Source organism: Chiloscyllium plagiosum, chromosome 30 (genome assembly GCF_004010195.1).
Source record: "Chiloscyllium plagiosum isolate BGI_BamShark_2017 chromosome 30, ASM401019v2, whole genome shotgun sequence".
NCBI lineage: Eukaryota > Metazoa > Chordata > Chondrichthyes > Orectolobiformes > Hemiscylliidae > Chiloscyllium > Chiloscyllium plagiosum.
The window spans coordinates 37,298,671-37,318,252 of NC_057739.1; the positions used below are offsets into that span (position 1 = coordinate 37,298,671).

Genomic DNA, 19,582 nt, shown 5'->3' on the forward strand with positions numbered 1-19,582 from the left:
ACATTGGTTAGGCCACTGTTGGAATATTGTGTGCAATTCTGGTCTCCTTCCTATCGGAAAGATGTTGTGAAACTTGAAAGGGTTTAGAAAAAATTTACAAGGATGTTGCCAGGATTGGAGGATTTGAGCTATAGGGAGAGGCTGAACAGGCTGGGGCTGTTTTCCCTGGAGCGTTGGAGGCTGAGGTTTACAAAATTATGAGGGGCATGGATAGGATAAATAGACAAAGTCTATTCCCTGGGATCGGGGAGTCCAGAACGAGAGGGCATAGGTTTAGGGTGAGGCGGAACGATATAAAAGAGACCTAAGGGGCAACTTTTTCATGCAGAGGGTGGTACAGGTATAGAATGAGCTGCCAGAGGATGTGATGGAGGCTGGAACAATTGCAATATTTAAGAGGCATTTGGATGGGTATATGAATAGGAAGGGTTTGTAGGGGTATGGGCCGGGTGCTGGCAGATGGGACTAGATTGGGTTGGGATATCTGGTCGGCATGGGCAGGTTGGACTGAAAGGTCTGTTTCCATGCTGTACATCTCTATGACTCTATAACTGCCTTGTGTGTGTTATCAGCTAGCTGTGAGCCATCTGTCAGTTCCTTGCACATGGACCTAGTGGCTGAGCTCAACAGTTGAAAAGGCCAATTGGCAGCTTCTTTCTGTTTTGTTTTTGTTTAGTTTGTTTGCCCAATGCAATGGATTCTATTCACTTATTGAACAGAATCTCTGATCTCCAAGGACCCATTGCAGCAGAAAAACCATCTTACTAGTTGGGGACTGCCTAACTTAAGGTGGGTGGTGGCTGACCAGTAACACACAATTGTCCCTTTCACGTCTGAGATAGCCTGTAGCATCCATTTTCAATGCTGATCAAGTTCTATCTTCTATGTTATGTTAACACTGCTGTGAAACTGGAGACTTCTCTCCAGGTGCTAGCCTGAGTTAAAGGTTTGGGAGATCCGGCCCAACTTTTAGGGTCTCCATCTCAACCTCCCCAGTTGAGTCCAAAGGAATGCAAATCACTACATTTTGGCAACAGCTTGGTAGCAGGAGTTGCAGGGAAGGTGTGATATTTAGAAAACAAGGGTTTACTCATAACAGCATAAGAAATAGGAGCAGGAGTAGGCCATTTGTCCCCTCAAGCTTGCTCTGTAATTGTTTAAGATCTTGGCTGATCTGCCCCAGGCCTCAACTCCTCTTTCACACCAGCTCCTCATGGCATTCAACTTCTAGATATTTCAAAAATCTATTTGCCTTGTCTTTAAATGGTTTCAGTGATCTAATCTCCACAATTCTCTAGAGTAGAGAATTCCAGGTATTTATAACCCTCTGGGAGATTAATTTCCTTTGCATCTCAGTTAGAAATAAATGTTCCCTTATTCTGTAACTATGTTTCCTAATGCCTTTTGCCCATTTTCCTTCACTTTCAACTCACTTGAGGTCTCCATAAGTTGTAAGTCTGAGGACCAAAACTCAGTGTTCCTCTGAAGCTTTAGCCTGGGGCCATGAGAGACCCAGTTTCATATGTCATCATGAGGAGGCACAACGAGGATTAACAAAGGACAGCTTAGTACTGACAAGGAGAAGGCTACACATTTGGCTTTCTTTTTCTTATTGCTGCTAACCAGCAGTGTGTTCTGAAAATGAGAGGCCGACCAGATCACAGAAATGGAAAGCATGCTAAATCTCTTCAGCTCCCACACAAGACATATTGATCTTTTGAGTAGATACAAGCTGTTGGGATCTTTTGAATATTCCCATGACAACCGTAAAAGGGGATGTGAAACAGAAGTGAACTGTAACTGTCTAGCCTTATTTCATTTGAAAAGTTACATTCAACAGAGAAGCATTTATCTTTATATTACATTCAACAGAGAAACATTTATTTTTATACTGCAGTCTGCGATCAAGCCTAGCCTGTATAAATTCATATACAATGTTTGACCTTAACCAGTCTGATTGCCCAGAAAACAACTTTGAACAAAAAGAAAGCAAAACAGAAAGCCATATAATATGGAATGTTGACTAAATACACAAAAACTAAGTATCATTAATCCCATAAAATAAAGCCAGACAGTTAATTGTGATGGTGCCAAGAAACCCATTTCTGTTTGAGCCCACTTATTAATGGCCATAGATTAAAGTACTCACTTGGCATGAATCAGAACTGTCTAGCTCTCCCTGCCTCCTCCTCCTCCAACTAAAACTGGACTTATACCTCTTTACCTTGTTACAGGTGTGTGGTTGGACGATGAAGGTATGTATGTTTGTGAGGCGCAGAATCTGTTTGGAGTGATCCGTTCTGAGGTAGCATTGACCATCAGTGGTCTTGGTGAGTCACAGAATGTTATACCATTAAATCAGCACCATTGTGTCTTCACCCGTCTACACAAAATTATCTAATCTGACACTGTTGTTTCCTCCCTGACATTTTTTAAGCATTCATCTTTTTCAAGCAAGTATCTTTTTCCATTGAGAGAGATTTTGGCATTTCAATATTTGTGACTGAAAATTTTCAATTTTTTAACCAACTTTTGTGTGAAGAGTTTTTCTTCGACATTCCCTTTCATTTCTTTAATGGCTGCTCCACGTTATACCCTTGTATTCCTCCCTCATTGTCCAGTAGAAATAAACAACCGTTATTTGTCCTAATGATCTTTTAAAGACCTCCACCATGGGCGCTCTTGAACCTATTGAAGTCCGTGATAAAATCCTTAATACTTTGAATCTTTTTCTGATTGTAAGGTTTCATAACTGGTAATGTCCCAGTGATTCTGCGCTGGACTTTTTTCATAGTTGCTAAATCTTCTATTGACAATGTGACCCAAAGCGCTACATAATGTTCTGACTACAGCCAAGCTAAGTGGTGGTGTTTAGAGTCTTGAGAGATGCAGTAAGAGCAATCTTAGTGGAGCTGTACACTTCACTGAGCTATGCCATGTCCAGCGTGAAAATATTTTTGCACAGAGAATGGTATTACATATTCTTCATCTTCCTTGGTACATTTATTCCACACGCTCAGGGAAAAGGGACCAAATTTTGTACTGGATAGAAGGAAAACATTTCTTATCATTGTATGTCTATTCCAACTCATTCTGTCTTTCGTTATGGTAAATAAAAAGTATGATTATTTGAATGCCACCAGAATTGTTTTGGGACAACAACGAATTTTAATGGAAATAATACCATTTTAACAGAATCCCCTATAGTTTTTATTCCATTTTATACATTCATCTCAAATCAAACATTTAGGTTGACTTGCATGACACATTTGGTATTCCAAATGTATTCCTCAGCTCCCAGGCTCCGTCGTATCCAATTTTGTTCTTTGGAAAATAGCTAGGTATTTATCAGAATAGATTAATTGCTGTTTGTTTTATCAAGCATTCATTTCCTTTTTGTTCAGGTTGTGTCAGTAAGCCACTTTCTTATTATGAAACAATCTCTCCAGAGCTGTTTTGCGATTAGACTGGTTTAATGTGAGGTCGTACAGAGGGGAAACCAGAGGAAACACTCTGGTTCTAATGCTGGTATTTATTGGTCAAAACACACTGTTTAATCAGTAGTGCATGCTGAATTGTTCATGTTGACTTGATCCTTCTGTTTTCATCTAAAGTCGCCCCTGAGGTAGTTGAAAGTGCCCCAGTCATCAATGTACTGGAGGGTCGGTCTCTAACATTACCATGTGTGGTACTGGCTGGAAATCCATTCCCTGAGCATTACTGGTTAAAGGACAATCAGCTGGTGAGTACATTCTTGGAGAACTGTTCTCTCCTGAGACATTTCTCTCTGTGCATTCAGTTGTTTCATAATGCAATACATGCTTACCTGATGGCAATCATAGTAAGAACATTTACCAGGCTGGCCTGAGGTATTTATGCTCATCATATAATGTTAGTTGTTGGTTTGTCATGATATCAGTCATCTTACTCAGATCAGAAATCTAACCTATACCTTCTGGTTTGAATGACTTAATGTGAAATTGAAAGATGTCTATATTCACGTGGGTACGGGTGTTTAATATTTAAATGTGAATACTAACTAAAATTAACTATGATGAGCTATTTGTATTTCCACCCTCCAGAGACTGAAACTGTTCTAGTTCACTTACCTTCTCCAAGGATACAAAGGAAAGATCCATTACATCTATTGTTGCTTGGTTCAGATGCAGGTTACAGAGGTGAAGGCATTGCCTGTTGAGAGCTGCAGTTACCATATAGACTTGCTTGTTTTCAAATATTTTCTTATATTCAAGAACCTCAACAGATTAAGGAAATTTTAGTTTTGGAGCTACCTCAATGAATGAAAGTAAATACCTAATATTGATGAGAGCTTTTGTGCTTACACTATTATTATATCAGCTGGCACAATTGACCGACAATTATCATTAATTGTGTAGTCAGGAGAAGGAAAGTGAGCTAACATTCTCTTTTCTGATTAATGTGTTGTGAGTCTCATTGCAACATTACATTATGGAGATCAAGTACTGAAATTTGGATCTGAGACCTCTGTAGTCAAATGGTTGGCCAACAATATTAGGATGAGGATTCCACATTGAATGAGGTACAAGGCTGACTGACAAGAGTCAGCATTTTACAAGAGGACATAAAAATGGGAGACGGTAATACTGGAAAACAAAAAAAAACAGCAGAAACATATCCTGCACCACTGTTTAAAATGATTCTTCATCACTTAGAAAATTGTTATTTTGAGATTTTAAGCATTATTCCCTTCTTGCCTCCCTGAAGTTAAGTTTGGACAGTCGTCTGTCAATCCGAAGTGATGGCAGTTTCTTTATTGAGAGAACAGAGCAAGGAGATGCTGGAAAGTATATCTGCACCATCAGAAATGTAGTGGGATCTGTTAATAAGACCGTCACAGTGTATGTTCATGGTGAGTAGTTTGAAGAGGGACTTGTTTTTATTCACTCATGGATACAAGGGTCACTGGCAAGACCAACAATAATTGCCCATCCTGAATTGTTGTTGGGAAGTTGGTGTTGAGCTGTCTTCTTGAGATGCTGCCGTACTTGTAGTGTTAGACACACCCACAATGCTGTTAGGATGGAAGCAGAAACAAATGTTTCCAGTTTCCTTGTGATATTTGTGCATACCTGTTGTCAGTATTGCAGAAGTTTGAGGTCCTTTAGGATGACTGATAAGTTGTCACCTCACTTACATTTCACTTGCTGCGTGCAAACAGGAATATATTCATAATGGTTTTCCTGGCTAGTAACAGGTACTTTGAGATGACCTTTCCCTTTCAAATTCTCTCCACATAAGGAAGCAATCGTCCCTCTTTTTTTCTTCCCAGTCAAGGTGAAGCGTCAGGAGATCGTGTAATGAACACAAGTTTGGTGTATTCTTTGGAAACTGAGTGTTTCTTGAGTTGGTGGAAGTGAACTGATCTTAAACATAAAGAGGTTAATTGTAATCAGAATTGATTATACTGTCAGATCATGATCATGAAGTTCTCTGTTTAGGAATACAGAAAAAGGAGTCCTGTCATTCAGTACGATCATAGCTGATCGAACACTTCAATTCCTTTTACTCACCCCATCTCAAACCCTGTACTCGAATGGTAATCAATTTCTACCTTAAACATACTCAAAGACTGATCATCCACAGTCCACTCTCGTATTTATTAAGGAGAAGACCATAGGGAACAACTCCCTGGAGGAATAAATAGGTTTTCTCATTTGATGGCTTCCTGTAGAGTGTAATATCCAATTTCTTGATGAAATTGGAGGGATGATAACTTGCAGGATCAGTGTTCCTCCTTTCTCGGGAGTCATGTTGCTTTTTCAGAGTAATACTATGGATATGCTCTGGTAGTTTCTGCAACTATTGCTATTGTAACTGGGGATAACACTGAAGCAGGAACAAAGGTTGTGGCCTGCAAAGAATTAATAAAGAGAAGTGACAAAATGTTGTGTTGATACTATTCAGCTTCCTCTGTATCCTAAATGACCAACCTCATCAAGACAACCTTGAATTTTGGAATCACCTCACCCACAAAGAAAAGAAATAAATTCAGATTATGGTTGATCCAGGTTGTTGCTGTTGCCAGCACAAGACATATCTTTGGAGATAGTTAACAAAAGAGGACATGTCTGATTATCCTCCCGCACCAAACAAAATATGGAATATTTCTTCTGATTACAAATTATTAATGAAATCAATTTGCATCTGTATAAGTTGACATTTTTAAAAAGATTTTCTTTTTCTATAGTTCTACCTTCAATTAAACATGGGCAAACTGTTTACATCACTGATGAGGGGGTGGCTGTCACTCTGCTTTGTGAATCGAGTGGAACTCCAAAACCAACAGTCGTTTGGTCCAAGGTATGACATAATCACAGGGTCCTAATACAGGTTACTCCAGAAATAAGAAAGAGCCTGAACATCCAAGTTATGTTGTAGGTGTTGCTATTCTCTTAAAAGAAGGATATATAGAACATAAGAATAGGAGCAGGAGTAGGCCATTCAGCTTCTTAAGCCTGCCCTGCCATTCTTTAAGATCATGGTTGATTTTCCCCAGGCTCAAACTCCTCTTTCATGCCAGCTCTTCATAACCCTCAACTGCTTGATATCCTCCTCCTCTTTAAATATTTTCAGTAATCTAGCCTCCCCAACTCTCTCAAGTAGTGAATTCCAGACATTTACTACTTTCTGAGAGAGGAAATTCTTTTGCAACTCTATTTTAAATGGAGCTGTTCTTATTCTGTAACTATGTACCCTGTTTTGAGATTCCCTCACTTATGGGAACGTCTTCTCAACATCTATCCTGTCAAGCTGACTGAGAATTTAAGGAAGGATATACTGGCACTGGAGCAATTCAAAAAGATTCTCTAATTCCTGGGATGAAGGGTTAATTTATCAAGAGTGGTTAAACAAGTTAGACTTTTATTCTTTAGTGTTTAGAAGAATGTGAAGTGATCCTATTGAAGCACTAAGGAATAAAAGCCTAACCTGTTTGGCCGTTCTTCATAGATTAACCCTTCATCCCAGGAATTAGTGAATCTCTTTTGAAATGCCTCCAGTGCCAGAATATCCTTTCTTAAATACAGGGACTGAACTATACTTCCAGGTACTGCCTCAAAACATCCTGTGTAACTGTAACAAGACTTCCCTATTTTTAACCTCCAAAGGTCAACATTCCATTTGCCTTCTCAATAGCTGCAATGGAAAATTTGCACTTTGGCTTAACAACGATGGTACATGTTAGGGAATTTTCCATTTTTTAAGAGAGGTTTAAGAATTCATTCCCAGCAGTTGAAAATGTTAATACTTAATGTGGTTTTCCGGATTTGAGAATATTGAAACTTGATGGGAAAGCTAGTAGAATTCATAAATCTGACACCCTTAAATTCTAAAAATTTAAAGCAATCTTACAAGAGGCATTATAATTGGCAGCCACTTTCTTCTAGTGTCTGGAGGGCAGATTAAGGGAGAGTCCCTTCTCTACTCCCTCTTTAATTCATCCTGTAGGGTTATTCAATAGTCTTTCTAGAAAGAGCCAGTTTTATATGATCTTATTCAAGCGAAGTGCAGTCTCCTGGTGACTGTTAATGATCTAACCATTGACAAGCTGATGGTCTTGTGGATCTTACATATCAATTACAGTATTGTGTTAAAAACGCCTGTTACAAATCACTGAATTGTTACAGAAGGAGGCCATTCAGTTCATGATGCTTGCATCAGCATAATAAATGAGCATCAATACCTAATACTAATCTCACGCTAGGTAGTTCTCCTAAAGCAACATTCCTGTGTGATGTTGTGTTATAGGAAATCACGCAGTAGGAATAATGGGGTCTATGGGAAATACAGGGTTAGAGGCGAACCACCAAAAATGAGTAAAAATCGAAACAAAAATAGTAGTTAGCCTAACACAAATGATAGCACAGTCTAATTCAATTTTAAAATCATATATTTCAATGAAATAAAACAGTAAATTTAACAGCTTACATGGTTTCTGAGTCTGCTGAGTTACAGTGCAGAACTGTATTAAGACAGGGGTTGAGGGTCGTCATCACCTCATCATTACTTTCAAAAAAAGGACCTAAAATCACTGAGTACAGCACTGCGCCTTTCAGAAATCTCTTCACCAGAAAGCTCGCGGGTTGACTGACCACATGATGTCAACAAAGGATCCAGTCCTCAGCACACCACGGCACCTAGTGCAGGGTTGAAATAGTGCAATAACCAATAATAGCTTGCTTTATTTAAAATAAAGGTCCGGTCCACAATCACAAATCGCGTTATAGCCAAGTCACGTTTATGAAACACGCTTTATAGAACATAGAACAGTACAGACCCTTTGGCCTATGATGTTGTGCCAAGCATTTATCTTAATCTACGATCAACATAACCACACCCCCCTCAATTTACTCCCATCCATGTGCTTGTCCAGCAGTCACTTAAATGTCCCTAATGTCTCTGACTCTACTACCACTGCTGCAGTGCATTCCATGCACCCATAACTCTTTGCGCAAAGAACCACCTCTGACATCTCCCCTACACCTTCCTCCAGTTACCTTAAAATTATGACCCCTCAAGACAGCCATTTCTGCCCTGGGGAAAAGTCTCTGGCTGTGTATTCTATCTATGCCTCTCAATACCTTGTACGGCTCTATCAAGTCACGTCTCTTTGTTCTTCTCTCCAGTGTGAAAAGCCCTGGCTCACTCAACCTCTCTTCATAAGACATGCCCTCCAATCCAGGCAGCATCCTGGTAAATCTCGTCTGCAGCCTCTCTAAAGCATCTACAACCTTCCTATAATGAGGCGACCAGAACTGGACACAATATTCCAAAGGTGGTCTAACCAGGGTTTTATAGAGCTGCAGCAAAACCTCACAGCTCTTAAACTTAATCCCCCTGTTAATGAAAGTCAAAACACCATATGCCTTCTTAAACTCTATCAACTTGGGTGGCAACTTGAGGGATCTATGTACATGGACCCCAAGATCTCTGTTCCTCCACACTGCCAAGAACCTTGTCTTTAACCCTGTATTCAGCATTCAAATTCAACCTTCCAAAATGAATCACTTTGCATTTATCCAGGTTGAACTCCATCAGCCACTTCTCAGACCAGCTCTGCATCTTGTCAATGTCTTGTTGTAGCCTGCAACAGCCCTCGACACTATCTACGACACCATCGACCTTTGTGTCATCGACGAACTCACTAACCCACCCTTCCACTTCTTCATCTAAGTCATTTATAAAAACTACAAAGAGCAGAGGCCCAAGAACAGATCTCTATGGGACACTGCTGGTCACCCACCTCCAGGTGGAATACTTTCCTTCCACTACCACTCGCTGTCTTCTTTTGGCCAGCAATTCTGTATCCAAACAGCCAAATTTCCCTGTATCCCATACATCCTAACTTTCGGAATGAACCTACCATGGGGAACTTATCAAATGCCTTAATGAATTCCATATACACCACATCCACTGCTCGACTTTCATCAACTTGTCTCCTCACATCCTCAAAGAAGTCAATAAGGCTTGTGAGACTTGACCTGCCCCTCACAAAGCCATGCTGACTATCTTTAATCAAATTATATTTTTCCAAATCATCATAAATCCTGCATCACAGAATCCTTTCCAGTACCTTGCTTATTACAGACATAAGATTGACTGATCTGTAGTTCCCAGGGATTTCCCTATTCCATTTCTTGAACAGAGGAACAACATTTGCCTCCCTCCAATCAGCCGGTACTTCTCCCATGGAGAGTGAAGATGCAAAGATCATTGCCAGTGGCACAGCAATCTCATTCATTTGGTCTGGCCCTGGGGACATATCTGTCTTGATGTTTCCCAGAATTTCCAGCACATTCACTTCCTTAATATCAATTTTTTCAAGCCTATTGACCTGGTCCCTGGTGTTCTCACAGTCAACAATGTCCTCCTTTCTCATGAATACTGAAGCAAAAACTCATTTAGGGCCTCAGCTACCTCTTCAGACTCCAGACACAAGTTCCCTCCACTATCCCCGATCAGCCCTACCCTCACTCTGATCTTTCTCTATTCCTCACTTGCATGTAGAACATCTTTGGGTTTTCTCTAATTGTACATGCCAAGGCTTTTTTGTGCTCCCTCCTAGCTCTCCTCAGTCCATTTTTGAGTTCTTTCCTAGCTACCCTATAATCCTCTAAAGCTGTGCTAGATCCTTGCTTCCTCAACCTTAAATAAGCTTCCTTCTTCCTTTTGATGTTAAGCTCCTCTGCTCTTGTCATCCAAGGCTCCTTCACCTTACCACTTCTTGCTTGTCTCAGTGGGAAAAAGTTATCCAACATTCGCAACAAGTGCTCCTTAAACAGCCTCCACATTTCTGTTTTGCATTTCTCATAGAATAATTGTTCCAATTTATACTCCAGAGCTCCTAGCAGTATAATTTCTCCTCCCCCAATTACATATCTTTCCATACTGTCTGCTCCTATCCCTCTCCATGGCTATGGTAAAGGTGAGGCAGTTGTGGTAACTGTTAACGAAATGCTCTCCCACCAAGAGATCTGACACCTGGCCTGGCTCATTGCCTAGCACTGAATCCAGTAAGGCTCTCCCTCCCCAGTCAGCCAATCTACATATAGAGTCAGGAATCCCTCCTGGACACCTGACAAAATCGGTTCCATCCAGACCATTGCACTAAGAAGGTTCCAATCAATATTGGGGAAGTTGAAGTCACACAAAACAACAACTCTGTTACATCTGCACCTTTTAAAAATCTGCTACCAATCTGTTCTTCCATCTCTCTGCCACTGTTGGGGGTTTACAGGAAACTCCCAATAAAGTGATTGCTATTTTCCTGTTACTGACGTCCACCCAAACTGACTCAGGAGACAAACCCACCGTAACAACTTCCTCTTCTGCAGCTGTGATGCACTGCCTAGTTAACAATGCTACTCCCCCTCCTCTTTTACCACCCCGTTTTTTACAAGATCTAAACCCTGGAACATCCAGCAACCATTCCTGCCCTGTGAAATCCATGTCTCCTTTATGGCCACAACGTCATAGTTCCAAGTACTGATCCATGCTCTAAGTTCATCACTCTTATCCTGACACTCATTGCATTGAAACAGGCACACTTCAACAAATCCCTTTGCCCTATCCTTCCTGACAGACTCTCTGCATTCTATTTCTACCTGTTCATTAACTACCCTCTCCACTAAGCTACAGCTCTGGTTCACATCCCCCTGCCAAACTAGTTAAACCCTCCCGAAGTGATCTCGCAAATCTCCCACCCAGGACATTGGTGTCCCTCCAGTTTAAATGCAACCCGTCCCTCATCTACAAGGTGCCCCAATGATCTATGTATCTGAAGCCCTCCCTCCTGCACCAGCCCTTAGCCATGTGTTTAGCTGCACTTGTTCCCTGTTCCTCGCCTCACCTAACACATGGCACCGGTAGTAATGCTGAGATTACTACTCTGCTCATCCTGCGTTTTAGCTTCCAACATAACTCCCTGAAATCACTTTATAGGTCCTCATCCCTCAACTTATAGGAGAATTAGCTGTATATCCCCACATTCTTGCACATTATCTTTAACCAAATAATCATCTAATGTCCTCTTGAATGCCTCAATTGAATCACATTAAAAAAGATTTTCCTCACTTCACCCTTACTTCCTTTGCAGATCATTTTTAATCAATGCTCTCTTGTTCCAGTACCTTTTATGATTGGAAACAATTTCTCCCTAACTATTCTATCTGGCCCGCTCATGTTTCTGAAAACCTCTGTCAAATCTCCTCTTAGCCTTCTTCTCCCGCAGGGAAACTGTCCCAACTTCTTCGATCTGACCTCATAACTAAAGCTCCTCATCTCTGGAACTATTCTTGTAAACTGCTTCTGCACTCACATCAGTGCATTCATCTCCTTCCTATAACGTGACTGGATCTACAGAAATTGTCTAAGATTTGATGATCAGATGTTATAATCTGTTGCCTTCCCCACACAAGACACTGTCCAATAACAAATGAAAAACAGGAGAGTAGAGCATAATGGGTAGCATCCAGCATTCAGAATGAGAAAGTGAGTGACATAAATGTACTCACACATTGACACAGGCTTTTAGAACAAGTCACCTTCTGGCTCTTTTACCAAAAGGTGATGCACATGGTAAGGCGATTAAGAGGTGGGGCAGGGCTGCCTCTAGGGTTACTATTCAAAACATTTTTCATCTGAAACTATTATGCCTTCCTTGTTTTCTATGTCATCTGCAGGGTAGGGAGCTCATATCTCGACATGAACCACAATATTCAATCGATGCAAGTGGAAAGCTCCTGATCCCATACCCATCAGCAGAAGATTCTGGAATCTACATCTGCACTGCAACAAATGTAGCAGGGGTTTCCAGCAGAGAAATGCAGCTGTTTGTCCACAGTAAGGATATTAGTGATATTACAGTTAGATTCAAATACACCCAGTCTGTTGCTCCACATAAAAAGTCTCATGTTACACTTAGCATGCAAGATGTTAAAATGTACATTAGCCAACACAAGAAATTGGAGTAGGAGTGGACCATCTAGCCCTTTGAGCCAGCTTTCCTATTTAACATGATCATGGGCTTCAACTCCACCTCCCCACCTGCTGCATATAGCCCTTGATTTCCTGAGGGACCAACAATCTTTCTATCTCAGCTTTAAATATATTTAAAGGAATATTAATCTCTACAGGAGACTTGTCGAGTGGGAGGTGGTAAGTGATGAGTAGTAAATGCATCTCACTAGTATAGCCTGCTGGAAATTAAGCCTTGCTATTCCCAGAATCATTGCAAAAGGTTAAAATGTTTTAAAAATGCACCAAATTCTCTGATTTACCTGGCTTCTAAACCGAGATTGACAAGAACCGCTGACTAGGTACTTAATGTACTTAACAAAAATTACTACTTATTACAAGAAATTTGACTCGAGCTGCAGGTAAACAGTTAGATTAGATTAGATTAGATTAGATTACAGTGTGGAAACAGGCCCTTTGGCCCAACAAGTCCACACCGACCCGCCGAAGCGAAACCCACCCATACCCCTACATTTACTCCTTACCTAACACTACAGGCAATTTAGTATGGCCAATTCACCTGACCCTGCACATCTTTTTGGATGGTGGGAGGAAACCGGAGCACCCGGAGGAAACCCACGCAGACACGGGGAGAACGTGCAAACTCCACACAGTCAGTCGCCTGAGGCGGGAGTCAGTCGAGTTATGAAGTATAAACATATAACTCTACTAATTAAAAATGTAATCCCCTTATAAATTCCCCAATACACATACATAGAAGAGAACACCGGAAAGGCAGTTCAGTGGTTGCTTGTCACAGGATCTGTTGAAACGACTCTGAAGATTCCAAAGTTGGTCAGAGTGCTACTTCTCAATAGTCATTCTCCAGATGTTTCCATTGGTTCAAAAGAAGGATGCTAGGTTACTTCTAAAAGGTTTGTGATTTATTAATTAAAAAGTTACAACTTAGAGTAACTGCTGAAGGATAATTGTTGACAGGCAGAATATCTTTGTCATTGATAACTGATCACTAAGACACAACCAATTCATTATTTGTTGCCAACAAAAGTTTTATTTGAACAAAATCTATGGATCCAGTCATCTACAAACTAAACTTACAAAAATACTTAAACAACCAGCTGTGTAAATGATGCTCCTGAGTGTCAAGTTACTTGCTTTTGAAACATTCAGCATTCCTCCAGCCATTCTTGGTTTCTAATGTGATTATTTTCTCATTTCAGTCCACAATTAAAAATACCAAAAGAATTAAAAAATACCCTAATGCCAATCCACCTTCAATAGATCTGCTTAAGCCAGAAATTGTTTGGGCAATGGGCGACAAACCTGTCCTCAAGAAGTGGCTTAGTTACTTAATACTAATCTGTCTGAATGCTTCACATTTTATAATGTGGATTTAATATCTAATGGTTATGGAATGTTTTTTCCAGGATTTGGAAAACCTAGTAGCTGAAGGCAGTGACTGAGCATTAATCCAAAGATTAATTGCTTTTCCAGCACCATTTCAGGGCCAAGGGAAACAGGAATACTTCCCTCTAGATTTACCCCTTCAAGCAAATTCACAGATCAAAACAAATAGGATGAAAGAGACTGAAAGCATCAGAAGGATTTAATATTAATATAATGCTGTTATTAAATATATATCCTGTGCTTTGATTTTTTCTTTATGTCTGCAGCAAAACCTCAGATTGATGGAGTGAACCCAGATAATTTGGACAAACCAATTAAAATCACAGCCACAGCTGGGACAGAGGTGACACTACCCTGTGAAGTTCAGGGCTCCCCTCCTCCAATTATCAGGTGGAAGAAAGACTCGCGTCTGGTACCACTCGTGTCAGCCAGGTAAACGTATCTCCACAATTTCTGAACAGTTCCAGCTCACTTGGCAACAATGTCTTCAATCAAAATGAGGTTATTAATATATGTCACTAAAAGCAAGGGTCACAACACTGACCCTGGGAGCTCCAGTAAAACCTTCCTCCATCTCATAAACAATTCACTAAGCATTATTATCTATTTCCTATAATCCAACCAATTAGTATCTCTGTGTTGGTGTTGTTCGTTTTATTCCTTAGGCTATAATTTTGCTCATCAGTTTATTGTGTAACACTCTATTAAATGCCTTTTGGATTTCCATATACAGCAATCAATAGATTTGCCCTCATCTCTTAATTCTTCAAAAAGTACAGGAAGTCTGTTTAAAACAATTTGTCCTTATGAAATCCATGCTAACTTTTCTCAGTTTACCTGTGTTTGTACATGTGGCTATTTAATTTAGTCCTATGAGATATTTTTCTTGAAGTTTTCCCACCACTGAGGATAATCTGATAGGCCTGTAGTTGCTGGGCTTATTGTTATCGTCTTTTGAACAAGGGTCTACTTATACAGTCCTTAGGCACTGTCCTAAGTTATGATGGCCAGTGCCTCTAGAATTTCCACTCCTATTTCCTTCCATATCATTGGATGCCTCTTAATCTGTACTGGTGCCTTATTAAATTGAAGTATAGGTAGCCTATCCAATACCACCTCCTTATCAACTGTAAACCTATCTAATGTCTGTACTGCCTCCTCTTTCACCATTGCCTTGGTTGCATGATCTTCCTTGGTGAAGATTGATGCAAAGTATTAATTTAATATCTCACCTATGTGCTCTGCCTCAATGTGTAAATCTTTTTATTGATCCTTAACTAGCCTTGATCCTCCTTTTATGATTCTTGTGTACCTATAGAAGGAGTCAAGGGTTGCTGCAGGAAAATTAAGATTTGCAGCACAAAAAGGAGATTTGAGTTTCTCAGTGACCGATTCACAGTAATGTTCAGCTGAAGTCAGGGAAGGATGACCAATATCCAGAATAATACTGGACTTTATATAAAGCCATGATTAATCACCTGGACACTGCTGCAGCTATTTAGTATTCATCAAAAACACGGCTAAAAAAACTTGGAATTTTTTTCTATAATTGCTATAAAATATTGGAAGTAGAGGGATGAATTTCACTATGTGGGATGGTTGAAGGTCAGGAAGATATCTGATAATAATTCCAGGTGTATTCTGAGTTTGAGGCAGGGGTGATTCCGAGATCAAGAATATCAACTGTTGAACAATTGGTAAACAGGCAGTCTGGGAATAAGTGAAACTGAAATACACTGATGGCTGAAATGAAAATGTGTATAATTTCTCTGCTTAATTTCTTAACATGAGCTCAAAATTCACAAAGTAAGAGGATTTCTGAATAGTATTGTACCCTAGTCTGAAATGAGCTTGCAGGTTATGTGAATATGATATACTAACTTAGACAAAAGTACACAGTAACTACATTATTAGATTTTCGGTCAAATGGAAGACATAGATCTCATGTAGTCTCTTGTAAATTAGTAATATATGTAACAGAAACATTTCCAATTGCTATCATACAATGGGAGTTACATGCAGAGGTTCTGCAATGATTAACAGAAACTGCAGGAGGACTATATTTTTGGTATTTCATCTACTCTTCAAGTACTCACTCGACGTTCAAATGCTAAGGCTGTCATTTGTGAAGTACATTTCCTAAACCTGCTTTTCTACTTTTCTCCTCCTTTAAGACTTTCCTTGAAACCAAGTTCTTGACAAAGTTTTTGATCACCTATCTTAATATCTCCTTGTATGGCTTGTTGTAGAAGTTTGCTCGATCATGTTCTTGGAGAGTGTTTTACTAGATCAAAGGCATTATATAAAGGAAGGTTGATTTTGTTATGACATATCGCTTTATTTTCCTGGTGCATATTGACTTAAAACAATAAGGCGATATAAGATACAATCAGGAAAGGATTGCAGCTGAGTCCATTCTTAGGTACCACTTCATGACATGCGTTGTCTAGGGTGACTTGAGCAAGTTGTTTTTGAGGTTTCTAAAGGGAGGAATGAAACGGGACTAAATTCAGAAGGGAGGGAAAATAATGAAGACAAAATAACATCTGTTGATTTTAAAATGGCTTGTTATAGTTCACGTTGTTGTTCAGCAAAATGACTAGCACAAAGTTGTGTTTTACTGTAATTATAAAACATGATTTGTGGTTTTGTTAAAAGTGGGGAGAAGTTTCCTGTGTTGGCAGAGTTGATGTGATTATGATCTATATTGTGTATAGTAGGTTGTCAAGCTTTCATTGATGCTGAAAAATGCTGTCTGATGTATAATAATGGAAAAATACTTTGGCCTGGCTAAAGAGGAACAGATGTTCGGGCAGGGAATATACAGTTTCAAGCGGCTAAACAACTTGTTTAGTCTCCTGTGTTAGTTTATGTGACTTTATGGGACATTAACATGATGCGTTTGGAAATCCAAGATGGCAGCGATCCGGTAGGTCTGCCCTGCTGAGCTCTGCACCAAAACCTAGACAAAGTGGTGCATTCATCCACCCTTTCCTGCCCTTTGTGGTACATGTCGCTGGTTTTAGATCCCCAGATATATATTTTAGTTTGAGTATTTTTTAAAGAAGAAACAAAAAAATGACAAAGGGAAAAGGACCATGAGCATCGCAACAAGCAGGGCACTCTCCTGCAGCAACAGACACATCCACGGTTGCTGCATCGGCCTCCGCAAGCTCCCCAGGTGACTTACCTGTGGAGCAAAGCCTTGTCTCGGAGGTCGTGAAACTCTGAGAGAAGATTGATTCAGGGATGGAGGAGTCCCGGACCAGGCTGGAACCGATCTTGGCCATGCTGCAGAAGCATGACCAGGGGATCCAGCATCTTGGGCAGTGCATGGTGGAGGTGGAGCAATGGATCTCAGCTTCCGAAACCGTGGTGGAATCCTCGGAGGGCCGGGTCCAAGCCCTGGCATGGCAGATATGAGTCTTAGTTGAGTGGGTTTACGACCTCAAATCGAGGCCGTTGGAAGAACATCCGCCTGGGTGGGCTGCCGTAGCGGGAAGAAGGAGGCCAGCTGGAGTTTTTAAAGCTGGAAGTTGGGGCGAACTGGGTGTGGGTCGAGCGGGGCCCACTGGGTCGCAGTGCGCAGGCCCGGATCAGACAAGCTCCTTGGCCTGGTTCTACTGCGACTCCAGCACTATAGAGACAAGCAAATGGTGCTAGAAGCTTCCAGAGCACTGGGGAAGAATCCACAGGCTCTGATATACAAATTATTTTTTTCCAAGACTTTTCTACGGCCATGATCCATAACAGGAAGGCCTTTGAGGTAAAAAGGAGGCTGAGAGACTTGAGTATTCAGTACTCTGGAAGACACCGACAATATTGCGTTTCAGCCATGGAGGGTCTGAATGACTCAGTGGAAAAGGCAAAGGACTTCCTGGACACCTTAAAATAGACTAGCTGGCTGAAATAATGTGGACAATCGTGTTCCATTTTTTTTTTCTGTAGTTTGCCTGGCTTACCTGGTTTTGTCTTTTTAATATGTGGGGGGTCTCCCTTTTTATGTTCTCTGTCTCTCTCTCTCTCTTTCTCTGTCCTCTCCCTTCCTTCTCCCCTCCCATTATCCTTTTTTTTCTACCATTCCCTTTTTTGTTTTTCTCTCTCAGTATGGGATTGGGGGTGGTGGGTTGTGAGGGGAGTTCCTTTTTTTAACCAGGACTGCCGAGGGTCAAAGTATGGATGAGATGGGCAGAGTTCACACTTTGAATTTTCTTGTTGTAAGACACGTGTAACTTTTAAAATCTGGTTTTGTCTAGGTTTGGGGCGTGGCTTCAGCTAAAAGGAGCCATGGAGGTGTTAGTGGTTAGTATGAGCGCCCCCAGTGGGTAAGGGGGAAAGTCTCCTTTTATTTGTGTTATATGTTGGTTCATTGTAGAAGTAGTTGTTAGAAGTTTTGATTTGGTAGTTTTTGTAGTTGTATTTTAAGTTTATATGAACTGTTTACTGTTTTCACTTGGCGCGCTATAAATGGGGTTCTTCCTCCCGGGGATCACGGTCTGCTTTGGATGTCTATGGCTAACCGCTTGTTAAAGTGGTGCACCTGGAATGTTAAGGGAAGTCATTCACTGATTAAGAGAAAAAAGATACTTCCGGGTTCCCACTCCTAGTTGGAAAAAAAAAGCAGACTGCGAAAAGAAAAACGTTAATTTAAACTGGTCTCTGCTTACCTTCCGGCTCCCCTCTCTGTGCGTCCGCTGTAGCACTGAGGTCGAAACCCCGGAAGTACGTGCTTTTAAATCAAACTTCTTACCTTCCCAGAAGCCTCTGTTGATGACTTCCAAGTTCCCGCTCCTAGTTGAAAAAAAAACACAGACTGCAAAAAGAAAAACATTAATTTAAACTGGTCTCTGCTTACCTTTCGGCTCCCCTCTCTGTGCGCCCGCTGTAGCTATGGCACCAACGACATAGGTAGGAAGAGGGGTGGGGAGGTCATTCAGGAGCTCAGGGAGTTAGGCTGGAAGCTAAAAGCTAGGACGGACAGAGTCGTCATCTCTGGGTTGTTACCGGTGCCATGTGACAGTGAGGCAAGGAATAGGGAGAGAGTTGCAGTTGAACACGTGGCTGCAAGGATGGTGTAGGAGAGAGGGCTTCAGGTATTTGGACTGCATTCTGGGGAAGGTGGGACCTGTACAAGCAGGACGGGTTGCACCTGAACCAGAAGGGCACCAATATCCTGGGAGGTAGGTTTGCTAGCACTCTTCGGGGGGTTTAAACTAATTTGGCAGGGGGATAGGATCCGGACTTGTAGTCCAGCAAGTAGGCTAGCTGTTTTTCAGGATGTCCAAGAATGTAGGGAGGCTGTGGAGAAGCATTGACAGGGAATATTTGCGGACACAGAGATGGGCTCAAGTGTGTATACTTCAATGCAAGGAGTATCAGAAATAAGGTGGGTGAACTTAAGGCGTGGATCGGTACTTGGGACTACGATATTGTGGCCATCACGGAAAGAGGGACAGGAATGGTTGTTGGAGGTTCCTGGTTACAGATGTTTCAGTAAGATTAGGGGAGGTGGTTAAAAAAGGAGGGGGGGTGGCGTTGCTAATTAGAAATGGTATAATGGCAGCAGAAAGGCAGTTTGAGGGGGATCTGCCTTTGGAGATAGTATGGGCTGAAGTCAGAAATAGGAAAGGAGCAGTCACCTTGTTGGGTGTTTACTATA

At 41.0% G+C, this 19,582-nt stretch overlaps 1 protein-coding gene across 1 annotated transcript in view; it reads left to right on the forward strand.

Annotated features, from left to right (window-relative positions):
* Window positions 1–19,582, forward strand: part of LOC122564614 (hemicentin-1-like) — a 429,834-nt gene that overhangs the window by 139,730 nt on the left and 270,522 nt on the right. Inside the window, exons 17-22 of the mRNA XM_043719704.1 lie at window positions 2,235–2,330; window positions 3,615–3,742; window positions 4,747–4,891; window positions 6,230–6,342; window positions 12,222–12,381; window positions 14,190–14,355. Of these exons, the coding sequence (XP_043575639.1) occupies window positions 2,235–2,330; window positions 3,615–3,742; window positions 4,747–4,891; window positions 6,230–6,342; window positions 12,222–12,381; window positions 14,190–14,355 (808 nt within the window). The remainder of the gene's footprint in view (window positions 1–2,234; window positions 2,331–3,614; window positions 3,743–4,746; window positions 4,892–6,229; window positions 6,343–12,221; window positions 12,382–14,189; window positions 14,356–19,582) is intronic.